We start from the raw sequence: 19,783 nt of genomic DNA on the forward strand, positions 1-19,783 counted from the left end.
GGATCCGTCAACGATCACGGCGCGTACCTATTATAATAGTAGGGGTCACGATCGCGTTCATCGGCTCCGGCGCGGAACTCCACCAGAGCACCAGCCATCCGAAGTCCAAGCCGGTCGTTGACTCCTCCGCGTGCGCGTTATTACTCTAGTCGAAAACACACGTCGTCGTAGTCGCCGCAAAGTTTCTGCGAAAAAATTTTTTTAAATAAAATTCAAAACACCCGTACCATTGTTGGACGCGCGCGTGTGCACCGCGACGACGATCCGCCGCGGGGCCGCAAAACGGAAAACACGCGCGCGCGCGAGAGAGAGAGAGAGACCATAATACACGACAACCACGCGTAGCGCAGTAGCAGTTGGTCGTCCACCGCACGCGTATACACGGGACATGACCGCTATAGCAGCTGTCGTCCAGCCTGTTCCGTAACATCAATCGTCACAACCGCCGCCGATACAGCAGCTATATAGCAGCAATCGTCACCCGCCGGACGTCCGCGATCGCCGTCAGCATGAACGTCGCCGGAAAAGGAGTTCCTCGTCACCATCACCACCAATCGCCGTCGTTCAAGGTAAAGTCAGACATCGCCGTATTGTCGTCGAGACGGGTCGAGTTAGGTACCTACAGAGGCAGCTCCAGAAAAATATGTGGGGGTGATGGTAGGGGGAGGGATGTCATACGAAATTGTCGACTCCAAATACGGCCATCATATCTATGTATATCGACTTGAAAATAGGACAAGAGAGTGTGAGTCCAAGAGGGTGCAAATTTCAGGAGTTGATACTTGATAGTATACCTATGTTAAATAAATCCAATCGCTTAAAACTTATAGCCATTTGTATAGTCATCAACTAATATTATGAAATTTTGTGCTAAACATTTACAGGGGACGTAAACAAACGTATAAAATGTATTCTATTAATTTTTTTAAGATCAGCTAATTCTTTGTAAGCTCTAGTAAGGAGGAACTTGGTTAATTGAGTCTTATATTCAATAAAATATTAAATGCTGAAGTTTAACACAGGTTTTATGTACACACTTTTAATATTTTTATAGCGTGTTTGTCAAATAATTGGGAAACAATAGTAATATCTTTATAAAGTAGTGAACATTCACATAGTCAACCTCTGCAAGCCACCCATGTTGGCGACTTCCCTTTTCTATACCTGTATTTATAATACATTATATCGTATAATCTGATTTATTTCCCCATACTGTACTGTCTATACTTATTAGTTTATTACATAATATATGGTATATAGACTATGAACATTTGATTTCAATATTAAAAATACTAGGTACGTATAATAGGTTTTGTCAAATTATCACATAACGTGTTGTCTACGTCTTACAAACGTACTGTACATAGCAAAATTGCATTCAACAAAACCAATTTGTATGGTTATAGTTTTAATGTTTTACTAGTAATATTAGAGTTAGTTATCAAACCTTAAGGTAAGAACATTATATCTTTGTTCCTTACAGCACCGGATACACAATAGGTATCGCCGGTATCGGCCCACCGAGTTTTAATTTTTTAACTGTCCCTAAAAGACCAATTTTCAAATGAAAATTTCTATATGTTTAACGCAGCATACCGAGATAAATAAATATATTTAAATTTGTGTTATAAAATAATTGTCCAAACATGACCTTTTTTTTAGCAGCTCACTGAGATTTCCTTGGTAACTCGCCGTTTCAATTCAGGCTAGTTTTTTAACATATTTTAAATTCGTTTCCCACGATATTTCAATTTTAAAGCTATATATTTATAGCGTATGGAAAATATTTTAAAATGCTTATATGTCATAACTCGCTTAAAAAATTTAAAAAAAAACGTGAAAAACATAGATAATTTTGTCACCTTAAAGTTTGATAATAATTAATAGTTCAATTAACTTTACTACTAGAGCTAACTGCTATTTCTGCAAAATACAAATTTGGCAAGTATGACGGAAATAAGTATATAACACATGTTTTTAAAACGCCTTCCTAACAGTTTAACATGTTTATATAAATTTGTCTTCGCAGCTAATAAAATTTTAAAATTTTACAAAGACTGGGTAGTAAAGGTGTACATATATGGTGTATGTGTGTACTGTAGATTAATTATTAAGAAAGACTGCGCCGTTATGTTGAGTAAAAAAGTAAATATAACCTAAACATATGTATAATGTGTGTTAATTAGATATTGCAATGTATGTACGTGTATAACAAATATTATAGGTACCAAATAAACTCCATGCACATTATACACAGAATGTGTAAATAAATCTTCTACGTAAATATTGTTAATAATACATTCCGTAAAAAACATTTATGATTATTTTTATACCTAGGTATATAATAATATTCTAAGTTTAATAATACAGATATATTATGATCGTGTTATATACAAATGTTCCGAATAATAATATAGATGAGATAGGTAGGTACTCAAATTTAGTAGAAACTTCAAATCGTCACACTATTGATTTAAATGATTGTAGATAAATATAGGTAATATTATAATCAAAACGAGTACAATAGAATTGAGGTACATCACAATTTAAATCTTATTGCACTGTACCTATTGAATTCGTTCTAAGTAATCGAATGTTTTGAGGCAAACGTGTCGACTGTCGATCGATAGTAATCATAAACAATAGTATAGTAACCAATCAATCTTTTGTGCGTGTTCTCAAATATAATTTCTAGTTCATCATCGTAATCAATAATCATTTATCCCACACGTATTATGCGTTTAACATTTACCTCATTTTCCATGTATTAATGTAATAAAATGGCACACATTTCCAATCCATTGCTATTTACTTTCATCTTGTTAAATTTCAACGGGCTTAAAATTGTTTTGTTTTTGTTTTCAACATGATATGGTTTCGTACGAATTAAATTAATGGCATATTAACTGAACGTTGAAATAATATTATATACATTACCTCAGTCCTCAATGACTATTTCTGCAACTGAAGATTATTTATTGCATAGGCGTGCGCAGACTTTCATTGCAGATGCAGCATATAAAATTAAGCAGCCCATTTTTTAACAATCGGCCAAATAAATGTTGAATAGTCAAAACTATAATTTTTGATCATATTATACACAGGCAGTGTTATTGTTACCTAAGTAGTTATAATAATATCATTTTTTTTTTTAACAATTAACAAATGTTCACATACAAAATTTAAGGAAACATTTGTTCACTGTTTTTGAAAACACCAAGTTACAATTACTATCAGACTTTATTAGTTATAATATAAAATAATTATATTATTTATGGTTCACATCAATTTTATTTACTTATTAATTATTATAATTTATATTAAATTATTAAATAATGAATTGCCCCGACCGGCCCATAGACTAATCAATCGGCCCAAAAAGTGTGGCAGATGCAACATATGAACCTTCTGCTGCACCCGTGCGCACGCCTATGATTTATTGTAATTGTACGTCTACATCATAGCCCATAAGTACGTATAACAATATTGAACAAGTATATTATTATTATTATTATTATTATATAATAACTAAAATAACTTAACACTTTATTGGACTAGATAAGTAGATAACTATTGAAATTTGAAATTAAGTTTATGAAATATGCATTCAGCACTTCAAAACGAAAATTTAAATATTTTAATCACTAATTGAACCTAACTGGTGCAACCGTGTTGCCGTGTATCTGATGAAGATTATTAAGTTTAAAATAAATACGTCTAACAATTCAATCACACATCAGATTTAAACCTCGCACAAATATTGATACATCATACATACTTATTAGTTATTATATTATACAAATTAGAATCATTGGAACAAACCTAGTTTATATTTGTATGGAATTTGATGTTATATTTTAATCAGTTATATATACATATTGTACTTAGAAATGCTCTTCAGGAAATCCACTGTAAATTCGAACACGATTTAGATGTAATAATAATTGATCCAAATCTAAGTGAGACGCATTTTCATCTGACAGCCATATTATATTCTCATTCGTACATAACAATAATATAAGTACCTATATAGATGTATGTATATGTATATTGTTTATAGGCACTAGGCAGTAGAGTTACCCCGACGCAGTCCCGTAATCGATAATCGATATTCCATGTAACTCTTTTTAAGTGTTGATGAGGGGTTATAACGAGTTATTTCTTTTGTGATCCTGATTAACGACGAACAAGATCCTAATTGGCTGTCGGTCACGCACGTTTGTCATGAATCGAAGCAAATATATATATATATAAACGACAGCTGACTACGGTGTTTATATATATATGATAAAAAAAATAGCAAAAAAACATTTTTGAAAAAGGAAAAAAGCAATCCTAACTAAATTATTTTAGCATCGTTCATGTAGAAAAACGGCTGGGAAACAAAAACACTGCAAGTTCAATGACTGCAGCACGAATGACCGCAGGAATCCGCGTGGACCGCAATGTCCGTATAAACGTGCGTCACGCGTGACTCGGGAACAATTACGATTACTGTTCGTTTAAAAGTTTCATTCATATCGGCGGCGGATATTACCGTGCGGGACGGATTTAGTATCTTGGAAGAATACAGTAATGTCTGTACTTATATAAAATATATAGTCATGTGTGTCCCCGTAACAATATTTTATTTTATATTTTTGACAAATCAACATAGACCGGTTCTCATGAGTCTCGTTCCGTAAATATTTCCGGTGCGTCATCCGAGGAAAAAAAATATCGCATTTACATGCACATACATACGACATGGACTATATGTGTACCTATAGCTATAAACGAAATAAGAAAAAAAAACATAACGGAAATTATTATTTACTTATAATATACAAAAACTACAATAATTATAAGTTACCCGGACCACACACTTTATACGAATATGAGTTGAATATTATTATGATAATTACATATTTATATTATTATATACAGTTATTGCGGGTCTCTCGCCTGCAAGTTTGTCACCGTCGGGCGTCGACCACTTGTTTTACGACTATTATTTTTTTTGATTTAGGAAAATTATTAAACTATGTATAAGGAAAAACACGAAGAGACCCACGCCCTGCATAAATGGCCATTTTATGCAGTGCGTGAAAACAATTTTTTGCAAACTTATCATGTCTTATAGGTACTCTATAATGCTGATCGGTTACTTTGTTGGCTTCGCCAGAATTACATTTTAAATTCCATCGTTCACATGACAAACGATGACGACTTTTATAAATTATAAAATATATATACGTATACTCCTATATGCTAATATGCATAATTACACTAGATGTAAGTACCCGGGAAAGATGAATATTGTGAGATATTTTTAACTGATATTTGTATAACGAACTGGTTATCGCATTAACTTTATATTCAAACTTATGAGTTTGACTTATTACGAATATGTCTTGGTTTCTTGGAGAATTCATACTCCGTAAGTAGAAAATAGAAATATTTAAAAGGTATTTACATTAATCCAAATGGAATCATAATATAAGGTATGTGGAATCGTATGCTTCAAAACACGCATATATACGAAAGACAATATTTAACTACAATTCGATCCATAATTAGTGATGGTGACATGGTGTAATGTTAAATATTCTGAAGGTTAGGTATACTTCCTTATTATCTCGGGAGTTGTAACGTAACTACCGCATATGTATGTACTATAGTATGATAGAGCATTCTACACATACACGAAATTGAGAAAAATTTTATTTACCAGTCAAGGTTTTCATAATAGATTTGTGGACATTTTCCTTTTCGACAATCCGAGTGTGCGAACAGTATTATTCCTCAATATGCTGCAGCAAGATTCACACAAATCTGAGATAATAAATTAATCATAAAAAATAAATGTTCAAAATAAATGTATCTTATATATTACAATTGAAGGTGATAAAAAGGTGATACATAGATAGTCGATTATTATTGCTATCAAGCATAATTTAGTCTGAAATTATATCAAGTAGTGTTTTATAAATGGCGTTTCAAAAAGAATGCACTGATTTTGAATGACTGTAACTCTTTATTGAAAAATGGTACAGTTGAAGTAAATACAATTCATGCATCCTTACATTCCTAAAAATGTTCAATGTGACCATCGCCCATAACTGCACGAACAATACCTATCCTAAATTTTCACTAAATACTAATCACTATATATATCTACAACACGTCAACGTTGAATATATCTTGTTGATAACCAGGGGCCGGCATCTCAATTCCTGGCCTCTAAGATCACTATACACAGTGTGTAACAGAAACATATAACAGAATGTCATATCTTTTATATGCTTCATTTATCATATCTTTTTGTTACACTCTGTAGTCTGTATATAGACCTCACACCATATGACTTCTTTATGTAAAGTTATATGAAAGATAAACTGCTTTTTAATATCAATTTAAAAAAAAACTGCTCTTTATTTCGCAGGTGGCTGCATTCCGTTGGTTAATTGGTACATTCTTTTTGAAACGTCTTGTTGTTTATACTTTTTTGTATCAGTATTATAATTATTTTAAATGCCCATATACTGAAAACAAAATAAAATATTATATTATAAGCACTTCTTACAATTAGGTTATACTATTTCTTATATGTTATGTTAATTTCATTTTGTTGGTATTATAAATGTACAAATAATTTCAATAAATTACAGATAATTTAATGTAAGTATAACACATTTTGTATTATATTTTTTTTATTATGACATTTGATAACATTGTAGTATTTTATTTTAAATTCTATGACTATAATTAGAGTTATTATATATTTGTATTTAGGCTATTCGAATTTCCAAATCTACGATAAGAACAGAACTGTATTTTTTTCTTCTGTAATAGTGACCCACAACCTGCAAGTATCATTCGCCCATTGGCCTAATAAAAAGGGTCTGTGTTGGGCATATTTTTTCCTCCAATTGTATAAATTCATATAGTTCCTGGTCACATTTTAGTTAAATATAAAATTTTAAAAATGTTATTTTTATTTAAGTATTTTATTTTGTTTACTCTTTAAAAATGTAGAATGTTGGGTCTTAGAATGTACTTCTCAGTTTTATTGTGGACTGCACAACATTTGTTATAGGGCCGCGTAGTTGGAATCGTTTCTATCTATATGAACATATTTTTATTCCTTTAAAGTTATGATTTTCTATGCTGAATTTTGGTGGTAACTATAGTGTATAGTAAAATCCAAATTATATTTCTATAAACTCTTGATCTGTTTCGACACAATAAACACACTACACACAAAGCTAAACGCATATACATTATACATACGCACAGAGGGTCGCCAATATTTTTATCGTGTGTAAGTCTACTACTCATGAACAGTTATTCCATACAGCTAGTCTATAATCAGTATAAATAATAAAATAATGAACGCGTGTGATGGCGTTTGGTCGAATGATTAGCAATTAACAGCATAATACAAAGCCATAAAATAATACGAAGAGATTCCACTAGGTAGGTAACCAGTTGGTATTAGTAAAACTCGTGTACACAAATAAATAATTATTAAATATATATATATATATATTATAATATATAGTATAATTACTGGATTAAAAAACAACGGGATACCTAAGACACAATAAATAATATAAGCTACTGTATAGGTTAGTGTAATTATTGTGCTGACGCGCCTTTTTCAATAGATAATACAAATATACGTTGGTTCGAATAATATCATCGATACTGTGAATAAATTTAATTGAACTGGTTAAGAGGATGCCTCATGGATATTTGTTTTCTTCGTCTTACAAACACACAATATAGGACATTTTACATTCACAATAATACGTTTTACATTGTAGTTTCTGAAATTGGAGTGAATTTAGTTCTTATAGAATTTAAAGGCAAGAATATTATCTAGAGCATCTCGGAGGATTTTATTGATATTGTTATTTTTAAGTAAATTAATATCGTTTCAAGATGTGCAAAAAAATAACAGTTTAAAAATGGTCACAACTTACTTAAAAATAAGAAACATGTATTTTGAATTAACTCGAATTAATGCGAAAGTAGATTCCGCCTATATCATAATATATGGGTGTAAAATAAATTTAAAATACGGCACCCACAGGATTCTAATATTATAATACGTACCACATAATATATACTTACTACGCATTGAGCTAAAAGCAAAATATTTAAGATAATTTACCATATGAAACTTTATAAAGATATGGAGCTATAATATCAAATATAGGTACGTGATGCTTATGGCACTATGACAGTCGAATAATTTAAGCGTTATTATAGAAATCACACGTGACGTGGATAACGGCCAACCTATTTTTACTTACTCTTAGTACTAGGTATATAGTATATTTTTTATTTATTATATAATATAATCCAAACTCACTAAGTCAATTTTCCTGCTATACATTCTTCTACGAACCATTTCTGCAGGTGTGGTGTTGGTGTAACATGTTATATGTATCGGTAGCACGATGTCATGACATTTTTCAAACAGTGGGCATTAAATTGAAATACTTTATACAAGAAATCTACAGGTATGCAGTTCTATATAATAAATATATTTTATTGTCAAACTAGACAATAACATATATTAATATAATACTCCCTGCAACACTCCGTCGATGGCTGATAAACCCATCAATTTGTCGTCAGAGTTATTATGTGTTATAATATTGCAATATATATTTTGTATAGGTAGACCTCGACGTATGTATTACACACGTACTACATAGGTACATAATATAGTTACTGCCTAGCTGTGTGTGATTTCAAATCATAAAACCATTAGCTTTTTTTTCTCCGCTGCACAGAAAGTCATCAGAACCTATAAAACTTATATTAAAGATCCACATGGTAACTAAATAGATTTTCACGTTGTGTTATTCTTCCGTTATGTTATAACATACGTACGTATAAAAGAACATATAGGACATAATACAAATCTATAAAGTCTAATGTATGTGCGTATCGCGTAATGGTACCTAGCGAATTATAAATTATGTACCTATTTATAAGTCACACTATTTACGTTAACACATATAGTACGCAATTTAGTAGAATGTCAAGACATCTAGTGCAGAACTTGTATAAGTAGCTGGAGGCGCCTCATATTTCTCTAAATATGTCTAAAAGAGTGAAATAACGAAATTATATCGTAAAAATATTTAAAAACTCAGGATTTTTACTGAACCATTCAATATTCTAAGTAATATAGTTTGTGATTTAAAGACGTATACAAATACCCATCGATCCTGTTATAACTGTGTTTATAAATCAAATCTGCTAAAACTATTTAAGCAATTATGATTTTTAAGTATGTAATGCACAGGTTGTACTTATACAAATTATACTTAAATCACATTGTAATTTGAATTCGTAGGTATCTAACAATATATATTACACAAAACACTACAGCTGATGTTAATAGGGTGCTATAATTGCCAATCAAACATCAGTAATCAGTAATCACAAACAAAAAATAAAAATCTTCAACTGAAAAATGTAATGATGGTAAAATGTAATATATTTTAACACGAATAACTATTATCTCCTGGAGCAACAGCTATAGATACGGGCAGACAGTTATTAGGTACTTAAAGATATTTATTGCCGCTACCGGAGCGAAACACATAATTATAATTGATGGATATATATTTTCGACAATATACCGTTCTGCGTTAAATCCGAACCGAGCGATGAGAAGATAATTGTGTACATATTTCATAGCCTAACGGATATCTTTTAACTCTTTATTAACTCTTACGCATAATAGTAAAACATTTTTACAAAAATTGACATATCAGTGTACCTATTACCGCTGCAAAACCATTTGATATCAGAAATATACTAACAAATTTGTAGAAGATTTCTCATAATAATTACACCGATACGGTCGACATATTGGTACCTATTGTGCCTATAATACTTCGCGAGTAACGAGGAACAACTAACGACAAGTACATATTTTATCATGCCGTGGATAGGGAAAAATCTCCTTGATTCGTAAATAATACTATGCGTATAGACGTCATACATTCAAAATTGAATAATATTATACGCTAAGTTCGTACACCGCACACGTATATATAGTATATACATGCTATACAGGGTGATCCAAAAACGTCTATTGAAGGCAAAGAAGGGACATGCCCCCCTGGAAAATAATTAAGTATAGAAACAAAAATTATGAATGTTTTTTATCTATAATACGCATATTTAATTTTCAATATAATACTATAGTTACCTGTATGTATAGACTTTGTAACAATTACTTTTTTTTTTTTTTAATTATTATTTGAACAGGAATTGAAAATGATATGGTCTTTACTCTTAATTAAAAATTGCTAAAATTTGAATTTAAATATAAATGTATCGTTGTATATGATAAAAGTGGCCGATGGGTGGGCGTCATGCTTGGTGAATCACTCCGCACATAATAATAGTCCCGTGCCTACTATAATACGACGTACGAGACCCAGGGAAACTTGTAATTCGCATAGGTATACACGCCGCCACGCCGACAGACACTACGGCATAAAACAATACAAAAATGAAATTATTATTATAATAATATCGCGATTACGTCGTCGTGTGGATCTGGGTCAATGGGTCTCGGGCGCAATCACACCGTCATGAATCATCGTCGAAATATCTTCGGCCGCCAGCTGGAGTCCGTGCGTGGTATACGAATGGCCGACGATTGTCGAACGTCGTCGTGGCTCCATACAATAACATAAAGCCGGTATAAAAATGTGGGTTATCCCGCGGTATCTGTACACCCGATCTCCACCCAATCGCATGTGGGATACGTCTAAAACGAGCGCACAAGTCTCCAGCGGCGGCGGCGGCGGCACGGTGATCCCGTTACGATCGGGCCCCGCGACGATCACACGACACACACTTCTTGCGTTACTCGGTGTGTCGCGTTTTTCACAGCGTTTGAAACCGTCTCCTGTTAGGTATACATACGAATACTACACGATTCATACGTAGCGGTCAAGGTTACACACCGCCATCGTCGTTGTACAGCTGCTGATGTAAACTGTGAAGGTTTTCGTTCCGAAATGACCAGCCGGTATTATGTTAGCGGGTATACGCCTTACGATACGCACAATAATACTACACGTCTAAATATATTATGTTATTTAAATTGCGTCCATGCTGTGGTTTATATTTTTTACATTTTCATCACGGTGGGTAAAAAAAAAAATATATGTCCCTAGTCACTGGCATCAATGTAATAATCGAAAATATATCGGCATTTTACAATAATAATATGATAATATATTTTTTGTTATTATTGTAATGGATGTTATAGATTGGAGAATATAAATTTGCCGATCGGAAATGGCAAATGAAAATAACGTTCAGCGTGGACGTAATAATAATGCGTGTATACCGTTATACAGTGATTTTTTTTTTATTTCCTTATTCCTTGACTTATTATAAACACATTAAACACACTCAGCCGTATTATACTTAATATACCCCGAAGACCTATTATGAATGTATTTATGTACATATGCATTTGGTCCAGATATTAAACACACACACACACACATATATAAGTAAACGTCCACATTTACAACATACACACGCGCGCGCTCACGTTTATACGGTGTCTATTATTGTATATACACACGTACGTGAATATTTCCGGAAGACCGTACCGCCGCGACTGATGGTTTCTAATTGCACGATTAATTACAAAAGCATCTTTAAAACTATATACATTATAGAATATAGTAGGTCAATCGGTGTTTTATTATCCAAAAATATAACATACATATTATACAAATACAAAGACGTGGAAATTATACGTGAAGCGACGTTTTGTTTTCCCAGCTATTTCTTATACGTTTCCCATATGATATCATATATGCTGTATAATCATAGAATTATAAATATTAATATTTTATACATTTGTATTAAGTTTAATTAATGAAATATGAAATAATAATGCCAATTGAAGTAATATACTTGGATAAATTTACTTTTATACAACATTGTGTTAAAATGACTTAAAAAATGGAAGTTGTGGAAAAATATCTTTAAATAGACAGAACTTGGACATGACAGTCAACTGCTTAAATATTACTTATATTATTAGCTGGATTCCAAAACGAGTTTATTACAATTATTTATATACAGCTATACCAGTTTTTTAATTTTATTTTTCTTCAACTTATGGAACAATATTAATTAATAGCCTATACAGGCGTATGCAATTATAAAGAATTAATATTTAATAAATCAGATGACAGATACTCAAATATTTTTATAAAAATGTTTTAAATAAACGATAGTTTAAACAAAACAATAAAATTATGATGGTCTTAAAAAATGAAATAAGATTTTTATAATTTATATTATATTTATTTCCTATGTGTATGGTGACTTATTCTGTTGTTGTATTTGATTACAAATCTTGAAGAGATTTTTGCAAATGTTTTATTCATATTTAATTCTAATTATTCTATTTTATCTTTACAGTTATTGCGTTTAATTTACGTACTATCCTTGTGCAAGTATACGTGGGGTGAACTTTGTGGCGGAAATGGTGAATCTCTGAAATACTTGCGGGGTGACGCGCTCACCGATAATTTGGATTGCATCGGTCCCAATGGTAAACCTTATCCTGAGTGAGTACAAAATTTGTTTGAATAATTTTTTTTTACATATCGATACGGTTAAAAATATCAATAGACAATCGACCCAGTTGGTAGTTTGTGGGATATAACTAGTTATCGTCAATTACCTATTAGTACCATTCCATTTATTCGGAAATTAGAAATTACTGCAATTTAAAATACTCACTCTAAATTCGTTTAATAATGTTTTTATTTGTACAAAAATGTATAGGTCGATAGTAGCTGGCACGTATAGACGCACCCACAACTGGGGATCAAGAACAGGACGTGACGCTTTTCACACAGACTCGAAACCCAGTCCTGAAATGGTACGAGAAACACTTCTAAAAACCTATAAAATTAATAATCATAACGAAGATTACACGATAAGTAGAACTGGTAAGTAGTGAATTCACTGTTTAGTATTTGCTTAAAATTTAAAACCTATAGCCAATTTTATTAGGTATTGTGATGGTTTTCTCATTTTCAGTTAATTTTAAAGTGTTATAGGTTATAATTTTTTTTAAATATTTGTTTTAAGTTAGAACTCTTTAAAGTAGCAGATTAAAAACCAATATAATATATTGATTTATTTAAAATATTTTTATACTGTATAACAACATTTTATTTATTGTTTTATTATTTATTTATTTATATATATATATAATATATATGTGTGTGTGTGTGTGTGTGTGTGTGTATGTATATATATGTATAACTTATACATATTCCCTGGCGTTCCCCAGACATAATCTGTACTTGTTCAAATTTTTTATTTCTATTAATATTATACCCATATTTTGACAAGATAATTGACATTATTTTGTTCTGTTTAATGCTTCTCACGTTATACTAAGTACTACTAGTCACTATACGACCATTTAATTAAAGAGTAAAAAAAAATTGTTAAAACCTGAATCGATATCATAAATAAGTGTAATAACTATCGAAACGAAATATCAATCATATATAATATTACATACATATAATAGAGACCTAGATGTAAAACTTCAGATAATTTATTGGAGAAATAAACGTTTTTCACACTATATTCCTACTTGAACAACTGCGCAACGAATCGAGTTTTATTCGGATATTTAACAAAATAAATAAGTATCTCTAAATTCAATAATTAAGTGTATATAATTTTGTAACCTAAATAGAAATGATATAATAGTTCTTTTACATCTGATGTATATATATATGTATCATACCTATTTATATAGGTATTAGGGCTAATATTAGATATACTTATTAATATTATTAAAATACTATAAATGGTAAATGTTTATTATGTTTTAAATTATTTACTACGATAATATTAGAGAATTATCATTTTTAAATTTTTAAAGCTTACTAATTCTCATTTCAATAGAAATAATAATGGAAATTTTTATTATTAAAAATTATAAAAATGTTTAAGTACCTACCTTAATAGATACCACATTTTGCACTAAATCTGTTATTATATTTTCAAAGGTATTTCTTTGAACTAGTTTGATGTTAAGCTATAATATTTTAAATCGATTAAAAAAAAATAATATGAATTCTTAGTAGGTTAAAACCTAATGTATGTGTGTGATGCTAACAATAATAATTAATAGGTACAATCAGAGTGACATGCCAGTTATCGGAACAATTAAATCTACACATATTTAAAAAAATAAATATTCTAATAAAATACGTTTCCAACGAATTATCATACATGATTCAATAAAAATATTTAATTTATTAATTATATTAATAATTATCTTGAAATACGGATCGCCATAAATGACAATAATTAAGTATGCTAACAATTACATATTATTTCAATTAAATACGATTCAATTCAAATATTTCAGAATTATTATGGTTGCGGGTGAATATGTGATAGTTTAGATGAAATATGATTCTATTTTCAATTTCCATGCAAACTTGTAAGAGTTGTTGTCAATTCACACCAAAATTTACCCAAAATATAGACAACATGTATTATTTACACCAACATATTTTTTGAAATGCGTTTGTAACTTGCACCAAAATATAGAAATGTATTAGCACCAAAATTCAAATCGATTATTCTTTCGATGGTACCTATACCTACACAGGACTTACGTTAAGCCGTTAAAGGGGAGGGGCAAAGCGGTACATTTGTCCAGGGCCTCGCATATTCAAAGCGGGGTTGGTAAATTGAGTCCCAAATGACCCTAACTTGGTAAATTAGGTCCCGGGGAAAAATAGGTAGTAGGTGAGTTGAGTCCCGTAAAAAATAAGGTAGTAGGTAATTTGAGTCCCAGGGTAAAACGATTTATATTTTATATGCATTTAAAATTTAAAAATATGTACTATAACATTTTTAAATTTTAAATGCATACAAATCGTTTTTTCCGGGACTCAACTTACCTACTACCTATTTTTCCCCGGGACTCAATTTACCGCTTTCAAAATGTACCAAACTTATCACGGATTCAATTTACCTAGCCCCATTCAAAGGCCTCGCGCTTAAAATTTACATTGATAAATATTTTATATGGAAATCGTATAGACTATTATATAATGGTATGGTATATGAGACTATGGTTATTGGTTGAATAAGTTTTTCCCAGGGCCTCACAAAAGGGCTATATGATATATAAAGCGCCAATCTAATATTGTATACATTAGTCCTGTAAAGAATACATTTAAAAAGTATACTCAAATACATTTTTTTTTTAAGTATTTAAGATACTACTCAAATACTTTTGGTTTTTGAAGTAGGTTTCTAATGATTTATCGTAATATAGCACATATAGTAAGTTTATAATAATTTTTATTTTACTTATTATTCATTGAATAAATGTTTGTTACATTTTGAGAACATAATGTTTTCCAAATAATATAAAATATTTCGAATAAAAATAAAATGTTCGAAATAAAAAACCAAAGTATTCAAACAAGTACTTAATACAATAATACTTAAAAAATTATTTAAAATACCATTCAAAATACTTCATGCTGAAGTATTTTAAAAGTTATTCAATACTTAAAAAAGTATTTGAATACTTTTACTCAAATATTTTACAGGACTGTTGACTGCAGTATAAATGTTATACTCAACATATTACATAAGTGCTAAAGGTACAAAAATGACATATTATTTGCATCAAAATTAATATTTTATACAAGTATATAGTTATTTAAAATTGTTTTTATAAAAAAATTATGTTAAATAATATATTTAATAAATAGGTACTTAATAATAAATTATTCAATTATTATATACATGCAAATCAATATAAATTTAAATGTGAAACAAAAATTGAAAACTTTATCATTTTAAATAATCTATGGCATCAATTAATGTTTTATGCCACTGAGCCGGGGGAGGCATATCCCCTCCTACGTTAATTCACCACTGAATCTATTAACCGTTATTTTAATGATTTTTCAGCCCGAGATTATGGATCAACACCGGCTACCAATCGTGAACTTTGTCAAACACCGAACAGGCTGTGCCGCACCAGATACAATACGACTGCACCCATGTACGGTGTGTCGTTGACATCTGGCCAACCTGTGACAATCGTTCAAAAATTCCCGGATCTGTTACAACAAGTCGTTTATGAAGTTTGCGAGTAAGTATACTATATGAGTATTTTAGTTATAACCACCTATTATAATATAACCGGAGACATACTCCACGCATTCGTCTATTACCATAATATTGTTTTATATTATTTAACTTTCTGCTGTCGTTTATTTGTTATGTAGCCACAATAATAATATTATTCTTTACACTGTGATGGTACACATTAGTTCAGCTATACATTTAAATAATATAATATATAAATATAGCATAATATTATTATAAATACCTACACGTCTTACACGATTTTTGTCAGATCACATACGAGAAACTATAATTTTTGTTTTGGTTATAGATCAAACGAGTGTGACATGGTCAGAGGAGAGTGTACCCAAACATACGTACCATACTTGTTCCTGGTAATACCTTTGGGGCCGGTGACGCTGACCGGCCAGGATTACGTGCTCGTGGAAAGTGGATGTGTATGCAAGCCAAAGGGTTCCAGGTCCACAGCACACGAATTGGTATCTACAATTCCGGCGATGCCTCGTCCTTAGAGCGCATTAAATGTATGCATACATAGGAAATCAGCCGTTTAAACGTCATCGTATATACCTACACAGAAAATACACCTCGCCGTTTAAAATATATATTTTATATCATGTCATATTATTGTCGTATATAGTCCATATTATATACAATGATAAAATATTAAGATACCGTATAGTATTATGTTACAGCGTGTATACAGGTATACAAGGTATATATATATATATACAAGGTATCTACTATTCGATAAAGTCATGAAAATATATAATCGTTCAAAAAACGAATATCTAGTTAACTCCATGACGTAAGACACCCCTACTTATAATATTATGTATTTCGTATCTATCCGTTATTGTTTAAGTACCCTGTACCCATATACGCGTGAATTTAAGTACAGTAGCGTCACACATTTTTTTCTTTAGAGTTATTATTGAAGTTATATCTACCCACATCCAAAAACTTAAGACCATGAAGTAGAAAGTATGCTCACGCATCTAAAAACTATACATGTACCTTCCTAAGTGGCAATTTTTAACTTACCCTTGGGGAATAAAAATTCTCATGACGTAACTGCAGTATATAATATATTAATGCACATATATACTTACGTATGGTATATTTTAATATTATATTGATGATATAAATTACACGATTAATGATTATTATTGATGTAATATAATGCTCAACTTATGCATTGACGCCAAATATTTTTAATTTATTATGCGTTTACAATGGATTTTATAATACTATGTTGTTCGTTTTTTAGATACTGTATCAACTAACAGTGATTATTTTACATTAACACTGCTGGTATGCTGCACGGTTTTTTTTTAAATCTATGTGATACTATAATCAATTCATTTGATATGTAAAATAATAAATTAGGTTAGTTAATAATCTTAAATTTAAATCAATGTTTTTTTACCAAAGTATAACATGTATTATAGAGAAAATATATTATTAACATTTTAAGTTTCAACTGTTCAAGTAATCAGATTCAATTACCTACAAACAATATGATAGACATTATTTTTTTTAAGAATTGTAAAACTCTAGTGGTAAAATACTTAATGAAAATACAAAAATAAGTAGTATATTATATAGGCATTAAATAATATAAATATAAGGAAAGCGGTAGGCGTATACTTAAAGAGATTGACAATTATACACAGTATACCTATATAAATGTAAAATATATTATATTTTATAATGTAGGTACATGCTCAATAGTCTAAAGAAAATGGACATGGCCTACAATAACATCTTACATGATGTATATTTTATTGCATTTATATGATTTGTATGTACATAAAAGTAGTTAATTTTATAGTAAATTAAATATTGTACAATAGGTGCTTTTTGTAATTTATTATTAATAAATTAGATATTATATATATATATATGTGAGTGTGTGCGTGTGTGTGTATTTATAAGCAGATAATAAAAGAAATTATATTTGATCAAATCGTTTGTATTTTGCATAAATTATTTCATATTGCTACCTAATATTGATCATATAGAATTTGTTATATACATCGAAAATGTTTACAAATTATAAAATTATAGCATATTAGTCCATAATTTTCAAATAATAAAAATCTTCATACATTTTAAACCTATTATTTTCATTAAACGAACTAATATAATTATTATAATATAGAGAAGTGTTTTCCAAAGTATGTGCCGTGAAATTTGAAATGTGTGCCACGGCAACTTAAACTTTTTTTATAAAAAAAACATTAAATAATTAAGATGCTAATAATACATTGCATATTTCTGTAATTATCGGATACTCTGTTTTAATAAAACTCCAAAACTGGAACAGTTTAGGTTCATTAGATTTTAATTTCAATGAAAGATCAGATTGAATAGTTCTAAAAGTTGTTCTTGCTCAACTAATCCTAGATGCAATATAATTACATCTGATGTTACTGCAAAAGAATTGCGCACCCAATCATATTCGTTAATAGGCAAAGATGAGAAGTATTTTTTTATTTTAAAATTATGAGATGATTTATCATCAAATCAGATGTTACTGGAGAAGTAAAATCTGTAGAATCTGGATCAACATCTGCTGTTAATGCGGAAACATTTGCAATTGTTTTTTTTTTCTACGTGTGATATCTAAAGATCAATTTTCCTTAAAAACTCATTTAATTTACCAGACGATGTTAATACGTTTTCATCTTTACCTTGCATATTGGAATTAAGGATATTTAAATGGTTAAAAATATCAGATAGATAAGCAAGTTTTGAAGACCATAATGGATTATTATAATTGAGTTACGAAATCGCTGTTCAGGTTTTCATTATTGAATAATTGCAACAACTCATTTTTCATTTCATAAAATCTGTTTAAAGCCTTTTGATAACCATCGAATTTCAGTATGTACTATGTAAAACTAAAAATTCACACTATACAATATACAAGTACAGCTATCAAGACTCAAGAGATAATAAAATATTATTACCTAATAACGATAATAATACTGGACATCATTATATACGTATTATTCGATAAATAGATAATATTTATCAAAAGTGTGCCTGGCTTATAATAACTAAAAATAATGTGCCGCGATGGAAAAAAGTTTGGAAACCGCTGCTGATATAGAGGAATAAGATGAAACAGCATGTATTGTTTCCGCTTTACAAAATTTGTTCAAAGTATTGTTGGTACAACATTGTAAATATAAAATTATAAACATTTAGCAAATTCAATTTAGTATTGTTAACTTTCATTTTCATAATATTATTAAATTAGGCATAGTATGAGTGCTGAGTAAATAATAAGTCTTTCACTAAAATACTTTTTATATTAAACCTAAAGGTGAGAATATTATCTAAGGCATCTTTTAAGTTTTAAGTTTGTCTTAACTTAATCGATAAAAGAAATGCCTATTTAAATTAAGAAGTTAAATCAAATTATTATGAGCATTAGAAGTTCAAATTTTTACAACATTGGATGTTCGCAGCCTCGCAAGGAACGATTTTCGTATTTTTTTGTAATTCAAAAACAAATGACTGTTGATTGATATTTGAAATTTAATGTATAATAAATTAACTCACCCTTATTAAACTT

The 19,783-nt window shown here is 30.0% G+C and overlaps 1 protein-coding gene across 1 annotated transcript; it reads left to right on the forward strand.

Annotated features, from left to right (window-relative positions):
- The first annotated feature begins 72 nt into the window (after positions 1-72).
- Positions 73-18,166, forward strand: LOC107161606 (uncharacterized). The gene is made up of 5 exons (XM_015508083.2): positions 73-569; positions 12,469-12,617; positions 12,838-13,004; positions 16,018-16,201; positions 16,508-18,166. The coding sequence occupies exons 1-5, from the start codon at positions 510-512 to the stop codon at positions 16,707-16,709; spliced, it is 762 nt and encodes a 253-aa protein (XP_015363569.1). The 5' UTR covers positions 73-509; the 3' UTR covers positions 16,710-18,166.
- The last annotated feature ends 1,617 nt before the right edge of the window (positions 18,167-19,783 follow it).

Source organism: Diuraphis noxia, unplaced genomic scaffold, assembly GCF_037042655.1.
Source record: "Diuraphis noxia isolate RWA-SAM2 unplaced genomic scaffold, SU_Dnox_SAM2 contig0002, whole genome shotgun sequence".
NCBI lineage: Eukaryota > Metazoa > Arthropoda > Insecta > Hemiptera > Aphididae > Diuraphis > Diuraphis noxia.